The following is an 11,309-nucleotide window of genomic DNA, read 5'->3' on the forward strand; positions in this document are numbered from 1 at the left end:
AGAAGTATGCAAAACTCATACAAAAGAGATGGAAAACAAAACCTGAGTATAATGCTAAAATTTTATAGTTTGTATGTTTTAAGAAACAAGTCATAGTCACTATATCCCTACGCTGATAACAACAAAGTCTTAAGAAAACAGAATGTTCAAGTCCCAGCCAATGACTTCTGTATCTCAAATACATTTGATATCTGAGTTCCAATATTATAAGGAAACCATAAATAGCACTTTGAAGTACATACATAATAATGTATACACACATAATAATACATGACCAGGGGAAAAACTGTATACTTTTGAACTCTATATAGATGCAGGTTCCTAGCTAAGCACAAACTTGTACATTTTTTCATTTTTCAATTTCAACAGACAGTAAATTTAAAAAGATGCAACTGTTCCCTACAATCACGGGGGATTTGATGTTTCAAGTCTCTAAATAAATTTTTTCTTTTAAATTTCATATTATTGTAAAAGATAACTGAGCAATTATCATGCCAGACCTTGTTAAGAATGCCATACATTATCAAGAGAATCACTAAATTATATGTTTTAAGGCATGCTTTCAGGTTGTAATTGCTTCTTGATACTATTAATTAAATAATCTGGTGACTACTGAAATTTATCCCAATAATTTTACATAATGAAGGCAGAATAAATATAACCAGAGAACTAATTAAGATGAGGTATAACATTAATCATCTTACTACCACAATATAAATTAGTTATTAGGCACCCATGTTTATTAGGCAATGTTACTGCACATGTTTGAACCCACACAAGGGGTTAAAAATAACTACAATGAAAGGCCAACAGCCTAACAGCAAAGTTGCGCCAACATTCCCTCTCCTCCCCCTCCCCCTCCATCCTCTCCAGTCCAGAATGAATTGCATGCCCCACCGCACAAGACCCAAAAAGGTCACAGGAGATGGCAGAGACTTTTGTAAGAGAACAGAAATAACTCAGCAGCTTTGTTACCATAGTCTCTTTTAATCAGTATGTTCAAAACCCTTTAATTAGCACTCTGTCTACACAAGGAAAGCATTTCTTCTGTGCCAAGAGAGGGCACATATGTATGTACACAGTGTTCTGTTATATCAGCATCACAACATGGAGCTCAGACTGCCGGCCAGAAAACAAGCACAGACAACTGTTTTAAAGGTATGGCACCACAATATCTACATACTCCATTTGCATTTCCATAATCAAACAACAAAGTATGTTCCATTAGGTGTTCATTTGTCTCTGGATTTTTTTTTTTAGCGAAAAATAGGAGCATTTAAACCACAATGTTCTTAAGTCCATTATCACAAATGAGGATATTCAAAAGTAATATAAAATGATGTTAACAGAATGTGAAAAAAGACAATATTCAAATATTGTTCCTTTCTGTTCCTTTCAAATAATAGCTCTTTGGTAGGAGGCAAAAAGACACTGCTCCCCTCAAACAGGAATAAATCACAAGACACATTCTCACAAGGATGTTTTACAGTTAAAATTTCATCCAATCATGCAAACCTTAAAACTTGCAGACTGAATCACATACATGTGTTTCCTTGTAAAACCTGAGTAGCTGAAATCAAGATGGAATTTAGAGATAAAGATAGCTATTTAAAAATTAAAAGCCCCAAAACAAGGAAAACTTCATTAGTAAACTGGATTAAGCATTTTAATTGAGATACATAAGTGCTACAAACTTACTTTCAATCTTTCAAAATCAAGTAGTATATAATACTGTAAGAAGCAGTGTGTATATATATATATATATATGTATATTTATACACAAGTACATATATAATTAAATCAAAAGGTAACCCTCTAAATATCTAACTAGAGAAAGAATCTACCTAAATTTATGATAAAGCTTATTGAGCAGGCAGCAGAGTATACGTGCTTGAAAGCCAGCTCTTCCACATTAGCCATGGGAGCTCACAGCACAGTTCTATATAATGAGAATAATACCACTATGTCACAGCCTGGTGTGAGAATTACCTAAGACGAGGAAGGTAAAGAACTTGGCAAAAGTCCAAAAGTTTGCTGGTAATGTTGTTTGGGGGATAGGTTTTTTTCATGTATTGCACAAAAGTGCATATTGGCACAACCTATCAAAAATTACATATATAATCATGTATATACGATATCCGCTGAATCATGTATATATGATATCCACTGCAGCATTACTTGTAAAAGTAATACTAGAAACAGTACAAATGCACTTCAATAGGGGATTGCCTGAATAAATGATACTTCCCTACAAAAGAATTCTACACATCTGTTAAAAATAAGATGAAAAACTCTACATATTAATCAGGAAAATTCTCCACGGTAAGCTGTTGAGAAAAAAAGGAAAGTGTGGAACAGTGTGTATATTATGCTACTATGCAAGTAAAAATGGAACAGATATCCATATTTATTTGAATATACAAAAAATCCTTTAAATGTCATACAACTAATTAATAGCAAACATTACCTAGTTGGAGATGAAAGTGAAATAGTGCCTGATACCCAGTCCAGCCTCAATAAATGAAAGCTATTACTGCTCCCCTCATAAGTATCATTAGTATCATGAAATGTATCTTTAAAATATATATACAGAATATATTCAAACTAAATCCATAATGAGGTAAACAGTCAAATCTCAATTATTTAAAGATTGACTATCTATTCTGTACCATCTTATGGAAAACCCCCGACGAAAATTTTGGCCAACCCAATAGTTGGAGATTCAAGCCCTTCATTTCCTCTTCAAAGGTAAGTAGCTTTTGGCCATTTTACTGTAGGCTATCACCTTCATCAGAGAGCAAGTTGAGGAAATAACACCAAAACAGTTATTTTACCCAAAACTGATCAACAGTTTCTAATAAACAGCTTTTGGAGCTGAAAGCAACAGTGTACATTCCACAGTTAAAACCTTCTATTACATATGAAGAATCTAAGGTCCAGATCAGTGACAGTTCAAAGATTTGGAGTCTGTCCCCCCGTTAAACGCTTTCCATTTTTTGTATTAAGAGGGAGGAAAATATGCTTAATTGAAATCAATTATCCAATTTCTTTCCCCAGTGGACCCTTTACTACAATTAACTAAATCTGCTCAGATCATATTCCATAAGCAATTCTATTAAGTAGAGCACAGGACATTCAGAGATTTCAACTCAGCCCTGATGTTTCTAGGATTATGCATTGAGTGAACATCTACAACAAAATCTGTAAAGTTTGCTTACACTTGAGATTGTCAAAGGCATGTTGAAATCCTTGCCACCTTGCAGCCGGAAACCCCAGGGAGCTGGGCCAACCAAGGACACATTGTAGTTGCTCATGGTTCTAATGACGCAAAATCCAATCCCTTAAAATGAAAGAAACTGAAAGAAAATCAGATGGTTAACAAAGATGTTTATCTGAAAAGCTATTACATATTTAAATGTATTGAATATAAACCCAACTAAATTATCCTCAGTATTTTGTTTAGGGGGAAAGAGGGGATATGCAGAGTAAGTTTATATTAAGTTCTCATTTCAGTCTAGGAAAAGGAATCTATGAGCTAATATGCAATCTCTAAACTTATGCCAATTTCCATAGTCTAAAAATTCCATATCAGAGTATATTTCTAGACATTTGATCAGTCTTACAACTTGCTAGAATACAATTTGTGGCTTCTTGCATACAAACTTTAATTCAAGGTACCTTACAATACTTTGTTTTATATGAAAAAAAGAACAAAACTGTATTTCAGGTTTAATTCAAAATGATTTTCCCCAACCTCTTGGCCTGCAATTGGCAAGAGTCCATTTCACTTCCCTAAATTCTAAGTTATTTTAACATATGAAGAGAACTGCAAATGGTAGACTCTCATTCATGCTTTCCAAACAATAAATTCTTTAAAATGAGAAGTTGTTTCCTGATGCATAAAAACTATTTTCTCTAATCATAAACCACAACTTGCATTTTCTCATATAGGGACATGGTATTTTCCACACTTAAATTATTCACTTTTCCTTCAGACAGGCAATGATGGGCAATACTCTGGTGGTGGTGGTTTAGTTGCTAAGTCATGTCCAACTCTTTTGCAATCCCATGGACTGTGTGTAGCCTGCCAGACTCCTCTATCCACAGCATTTTCCAGGCAAGAGTACTGGAGTGGGTGGCAATATTCTAGCGCAGTGATATTTGAGTCAGAATCTGCTTTTTGTTTTACATACACACCTCATCAGGCGAAGTGGAGTGAGCATTTACCACACAGTGTATAAGACTGACTAAACATGGTAGGAATATAGGGTTAATCGTATTGCCTGAAAGGGAATCAGAGCTTTAGAAAAGAATCAGTGCTTCGATCCTTTCTTTTTTGTATGTTTTGCTCGAAGGGAGCTCAACATGACTCTCATGGTACCATGTACTTTTATAGAACAAAGAAAAACTAATGGAAAAAAAGCATTATTCAGAGCTTGGTATTGGTTGTTATGGTGATTATGTGGGAGAAATTAGGAGGAATAGGGATTTTCTAAAATGTAATACTAAGAAATGTATGATTTTCTTTAAAATATTAATAATATAACAATAAATAATTTAAAACCACACTTAAAACAAAAAAGCTGCTTAAGACCCACTTCCTTGGAAAAATCTGTGTTGTTTAACCAAATCATTACCTGTCCTAAAATATTTCATTTTTTAACATATTCAAAATTTCTACTTCGTCACATCAATTAATAGTGGCAAATATAGATATCTGAACAACTGGGTGTACTAAAAGCAGGCAGATTCCATCTTCTCCTATAGGGAAAATGAGGCAAAATTTTCAAATAAGTCTAAGTTCTTAAAGAAAATTCAGTGAAAATCTGCACTACATCTACCAGAAAAAAAAGAGAAAGCTTCTCCCCAGGCATAGTAGTTCACTGAACTACTAGGCAACAAAAAGATGAAAAGGCCAAACCAGACATCAAACTATTAGATACAGGTGAAAAATGAACATGAAGGAGGCAATAAGAAGCCACAATCCATGGGGTCTCAAGAGCGGGACACGACAGGACTTAGCGACTAAACCACCCCATACACATAATTTAATTGCTTTCTCCCTATAATAAAAGCGTTTCTGAGAACTTGCAGAGAAGGACTATTTGGATGATGGCACACAGTATTTATCAAAAGTGTATAAAGCCAACAGATATTTCACAGGCAATATGCCCATCCTTCTTTTTCAATCTTTAACTTTTCATCAAAAGAAGAAAGTGAAAGTTAGACTCAACTTTCCTAATCCCATTGTTCCCTACAAGAAAATGTATTTAATTCATATATTTACTCATGTACCTGTAACTCTCTTTACTTGGGAGTTCCTTTCCTGCTTTCCCTCATTTGCTATTAAACTCTCTAGAACTGGCACGTTCACAGCCACACTATAGAGCCAGTGTCAGTTCATTCCCAGTCAGTGCCATTTCCCTCCCTTTGCCAGTTTCATGTGACTTGAAATAGTCAGAAATCAAAGCAACAGTTATATTGTTGGCCTTTTCCAGGTCTGGTTATTAGTGCCCGAACTCTTCCTAAATTACCAAGGAGGCAGGAAATATTGAGCAGCCTTTCTTCCTTCAAATAAGTAGAAAATGTTGGAACTTCTGTATAGTGTTGGATTTTCTTTTAGGGAAAGTCCAAACAATGTCTTCACTCAAGGAAGCTTGGTATTTCCCACACTTCTAACTTCTTCAGTGGATGGGAAGACTGGAAAGAAGAATTCGTGATGAACTGCTCAGAGCTGGGTCTGAAATTAAAGATGTATCTTAAGATTCTTTTCTTCCCCAGAATGAGAGACTGTGGAGGTAGAGTGGAAGAATTAAAGCCACAAGCAGCGGATGAAAGTAGCCGACGAGACAGTTTTCCAGCAAAGAGGTTCACGCCTAGCCCTGTTTGCCAAATAAGGTTCCCGAGCCGGCTGTTTCCGAGGCAGGCGGGTTCCAATGTCCTCGTGGTCAGGAAGGCGGACTTGGGATAGGATCTGGCGATCACACCCTAGACCTGCCCTGCCCAGCGCAGCCACCAATTTTCTTTCCAAGCTCTGCCCTATCCATACGCCCTTCCTTTTTCCACTTATTGTCAAACGAATTAGAGGCACAGCCTAAAAAAGCCCCAACAAGTACGCAAGCATTAATAAATCCGGCGTTTACGACAGATCTGTTCTTTAAACAAGCTTTAACTTCTGGACTCATATCTGTTTATTAAACAAACTTTATTCCCTTAACAGGTTACACAATCCTAAATGTTGGGGGCGGGGGGAGTGTGAAATAAATGCTTCTCAGTAGAGTGAGCGCAAATAAAAGTTAGCCCCGCTTCCTCTCCACACCTCCAGGAGATTGCGCAGGACGCGAGTATCCCCAGACTCTAAGGTGTGTGCCCAAAGGCGCTCGGCACCCGGATGGTGGCCCGCCCTCGCCCGACTCCTGAGCCCCTGCCTCAGCCGTCCCCGTCCTAGTCCCAGCCCGTCCCGGGTCCAGTGCCCGTTCTCTGGCCTGGAGCCCGCTTCCGCGCCGCCGTTTCCCTGGTAGTCCTCTTCCCACGCCACTCTCCACCTCCGCAGATCCGCGTCCAGCAAACACCTGAGAAGCTTCCCAGCGCTAGGCGCACCACCGTCTCTCCCTAAGCAGGACTTCTCGCCATGCTCTCAGTGCACGGCGATTCCTTCTTTCCCTCCTCCCTACCCGGGTTCCGAGACGCGCATCCCATGAAGGCGGCCACTCACCTCCGGTCCGGCGCCGCGATGCCTCCGAATCAGACGAGCGCTGACAAGTGACTCGCGGTGCTTGTGCCTTCCCCACGGCCCGCGGGAACTTCCGCCTCCTGGATCCCGCCCCCACCCCGCCAGCCCCAACACACACACACACACACACACACACACACACACACACACACACACTCACACACACACACACACACACACCGGCCCCGCCCCCGAGCCAGGGCACGCCCCCTCCTCTCCTGGCCACGCCCTGGACCCGCAGGGCTGCGGCGAGCTGAGAGAAGGCTGCGGGTGAACCTAGCGGGGGCTAACTGCCGCGAGCCGAAGCTGCTGCGGAAAGACAATTGCAATACGGAGTTTCGGTGGGACCAGTCTTAGGGGGTTTTGAGCAGTACCTGACAAAGGTCCGCTCTGCCTGTTTGTTTTGTCGTGGATGCGTATTTCTCTCCAGAAACTGAATTGGCAAGCAGTTGCTATTCGCTAAAAATAGGAGAGGGCTTTGGATAAATCCCTATCTATGCAAGCTCAGCGGCCACTGCCTGGTTTTTTGAGCAAGCTTTATGTGCCCGGAGAAGTGAAGACTTTAAAGTTGACCTGTTAGGAAAGGGAAAATCAGCAACTTTAATACCTAGAAGTTAAATCCTCTAATCAAACCAGAAGACCGTGTTAAAGAGCAGCGGCCGAAGGTGGTTCAACCATTATAACCTCAGCTTATTTTTTCTAAGTCCAGATCAATAGTCCACTTTCCAGTTTCTATAAAGGTGCTTGATTTAGCCCAAGGGATTTATTCATGAGCAAATTTGAATAACGTTCAGTGAACATAAGAGAAAGTCACTTTTAGGCTTGTTTTGAACTGTAAATTGGCTCATAACATGTGAAAAGGACAGTTCTTAACCATGGGACTTATAAAGCAAGGCTGATGGAGTCCGTGGGTCCCCAAGAAGTGCAAACAAAATTCTAGAGAACACCCCAAACTGCTCTGTCCAAACCGGTAACCATCTATCACATGTAGCTACTGAACATTTGAAATTTATTTACTGCGACTGAAGCACTGAATTTTTTGTTTTATGTAAGTTTAATTTAAATTTAAAAACTGAAGTAGGGTAACATGCCTCCGTTAAAAACAACTTTAGTGTTTGGATAGGAGTACATTTCTCTTTATCACTGAAAACGTCGTGTCCAAATCGTGCTACAATGGAAATGGATTTTGAAGACTTATTATGACAAAGATAATATAAAATGTCATTAATAATTTTGTTGATTACATGTTGAAGTAAAATGTTTATATTTGTTAAACATACAATTAAACTTAATTTTGCTGTTTTTTAATGTGGATACTAATATTTTGCATTACCAATGTTGACTGACATTATTATATTTTCATTGGACAGCACTAGTCCATAGTTTTCATCACATTCTCTGAAAGATTATATTGGAGGGAAGGGTTTCCTAGTGTGAACTGGTTTACAGAGTGCTTTAATATTTGTTGTCATGTTTGACATCTCCCTCCCAAAATATATAAAGAAATAAATAGTAACAATAGCTGCCACTTACAAACACCTACCATACGCTAGGCAGTGTAAAAATTTTTACTACACTTAATGTAATAACTCTTACTACACTTAATAATTCTTCTAACTTTATAAGACAAATGTCATCCCATTTATAGTCAAGAAAACTGAGGTTTCAAGAGATTGCAGCTGGTAACACTTCCACAGGGCAATGGCTAGAATTACCTGGTAAGGGTCCTCTCTCTGCTCCTCCTCATCTGTTTGCTGCTAATACAATTAATTTGATCCTGAATGGAACCAGGTTGACTAAAGACATCAAGAAATGCAGACAATGTATAGAGGTATCACTAGAAGATAAGCATCTTGAGGTGGTGAAGAGCTGGGAGTGTTACCTACCTATGCAAATCAGTGTTAGCCTATGGGTGATAGCCTACCTCTGAATCCTCTTCCTCCTCCTACCACAGTTTAAAGTCTGGGGTGTTGGGGAAATGAACCAAATTCAAGTAGAATACATAGGCTGATATTTATCCAAGTGTTCTCCAAAGTGCCAACTGCATCAAAATGGCACAGGCAGCTTGTTAAAACTGTAACTTCCTGGCCTCCAGACCCAGGATCCTTGCCAATGGGCCCCAAGAGTCTGCTTTTTTCACAAACAAAAAATTTTTTGTGAAATGATTACCTGGATGTTTTTTTTTCCCATATCTAGGTAGTCATTCAACTATAATACTTAAAAATCACTTCCCTAGAAATATCCCTGTACCCACAATTTACTGTAAACTGTGCTTTGGTGATAACCATGCACCCCAGATAGCAACTCATCTCAGTTTCTTCATTTAAAAGAAATAATTATAAATTACCTTTTGAAGTTATCATGAGAAGTAGAGATTATATATATAACTACATATAAATATTATATATATAAACTACATACACACATATATAAACTACATATATATATATATATATATATATGGCATGCTTGGCACCAAGAAAGTGTTAAATAACTGGTAACCATATAAAACTTTCCTGGCTGATTAGATTTTATGTATCACAAAAGATAAATAGAGAACTTTAGCATTTATTATGCATATACTATTTCTTAACTTATGTATATTATTTAATTCTTACAACCATATAGTTATTTTTTTTCAAAGAAAGAAATAGAAAGTTGGAGATTCAGAAATTTAACCAAGGGCACACAACTAATTAGTGATAGAAGTAGAGCAGAGGGGTCTGACTCAAAAAACTACGTCCTTTTCATCTCAACACACCGCATCTCAGTAAATTCAGTAAACCATCCAACTTAAAGACCAGAGAAAGAAGATGGAAAACTATAGCAACTAACACTATTAAGGGCCATAGAGGCGTAATCTGTAGCAAATTATGGTAGCGCCACCTGGGAAGCCCTGAATAAAGGCTGAATTACTTTTAAATAAGAGAAGGCAAAACTTCTGAACCATGCGTCTGGTAGGGCATGTGCCTTAATTTGTTTTAGAATGAATTGACACAGAGCCATCCTGATTCCCCTTTTCTGTCTCCCTCATGACTAATATCTACGAAATGGTTGGTCATGGTTTGGAGGACAGTCCGTGACTACAGACTACAGGAAGATTACTGAACCATTGGGAAATCAGACCAATGTCCTTAACCGCATTAACACTGTGGGCTAAGCAACAAAGCACTCACCACAAAAAAAAAAAAAAAAAAAAAAAAAAACCATATTAACAGCCTCCCTCTTTCAAAACCAGTACACAAAAAGCTAAAATTAGAAAAGGAAATTGGATCAAAAGATTAATTTAGCAGGAAGAGTTTTTAAGAATATTCCGTCTCAACACAGTATTTACCTCCATGTATAAATGTTTGCTCTAACATTTTAATTATCCAATATATGACTCAGAATTCCTCTTGCAGTACTTCAAAAATAACAGAAATTTTAAATTACAAGATGGCATGGCCATGATGAGTTTTTACAGTTGCACCCAATAAACTATAAAGTGCCAGTATTTTAAAAGTTCCTATATTACTCTAAGTCAATATCTTCTAAGTCCTAATTCTGAAAGGTAAATAAACCACTCATAGGTATGAGTATTTAATGTTTAAAATCTGGGGTGGAGAAGAAGTATTAACTATTCTAATACCTAAAGAAACATTTGGTAATCTAGGGAGAGAGGCATACTGTCATTCTAAAGCTTACTACAGAGTCCTGGGAGAAGAGCCAGAACTAAAACAGCCACAGAGAGTGGAAAGAAGTTAATGGATGAGAAGGACTCTAAGAACCCTAATGTCCATGAAGCTTAGGTAACTGAGTAAACATGTGCTTGAGGAAGATGTTATAAAGAAGTTTAAACTTTTTAAAAATAGCTCCCAAGTTTCAAGTCTGGGTTGGGGGGGGGGTAGTATTAATAACTTACTGATTAATGAAGGAAGAGTGGCCAAGTTTGTGAAGTGACTATGCATTGCACTGACAATTTGAAGTAAGCAAAAAAGATCCAATTGGTCAGTGAGGGGTATCAGTAAGAAGAATAGATAGTAAGGATACTAAAAAAAGTACTCAGGAGCTCCAAGTTTGAGATTTCAAAAGGGGAGGAATAGTCCTCATGATCAGATCCAGGTTTAGCTAGTCTGAGGTTTTGCCCAGAGAAAATCAATTCTTTGAGGAGTCTGGAGTAGTCAAAAAGATAAACCAATATGTGATTTGGAGATAAATGAGAAAAAAACATGTAGGTCAATCACTGAAAAAACTTCATGTCTGGGGATTTCCCTGGTAGTCCAGTGGTTAAGAATCTGCCATCCAAGGCAGGCGGTGCAGGCTTGATCCCTGGCATGGAGTCGCGAAAAGTCGGACAGGACTGAGCGACTTTGCTTTCACTTTTCACTTTCATGCATTGGAGAAGGAAATGGCAACCCACTCCAGTGTTCTTGCCTGGAGAATCCCAGGGATGGCGGAGCCTGGTGGGCTGCCGTCTATGGGGTCGCACAGAGTCGGACACGACTGAAGCGCCTCAGCAGCAGCAGCAGCCCCAGGGAAGTAAGATCCCATGTGCCATAGAGCAACTAATCCTGCGTGCTGCAACTAAGAGAGCCCA

The 11,309-nt window shown here is 38.5% G+C and overlaps 1 protein-coding gene across 8 annotated transcripts in view; it reads right to left on the bottom strand.

Moving 5' to 3' along the window:
* PDLIM5 (PDZ and LIM domain 5) overlaps positions 1-6,869 on the bottom strand; it is a 239,383-nt gene extending 232,514 nt beyond the window's left edge. Inside the window, exons 1-2 of one of the 8 annotated variants that reach the window (XM_018049298.1) lie at positions 6,716-6,869; positions 3,219-3,356 (exon numbers count right to left, since the gene is read on the bottom strand). In XM_018049298.1, the coding sequence (XP_017904787.1) occupies positions 3,219-3,314 (96 nt within the window). In that variant the 5' untranslated portion in view covers positions 3,315-3,356; positions 6,716-6,869. Of the gene's footprint in view, positions 1-3,218; positions 3,357-5,534; positions 5,824-6,715 lie in introns of those variants that run through there. The other 7 variants (XM_018049299.1, XM_018049300.1, XM_018049301.1 and 4 more) reach the window with 7 other exon arrangements.

Source organism: Capra hircus, chromosome 6, assembly GCF_001704415.2.
Source record: "Capra hircus breed San Clemente chromosome 6, ASM170441v1, whole genome shotgun sequence".
Taxonomy (NCBI): domain Eukaryota; kingdom Metazoa; phylum Chordata; class Mammalia; order Artiodactyla; family Bovidae; genus Capra; species Capra hircus.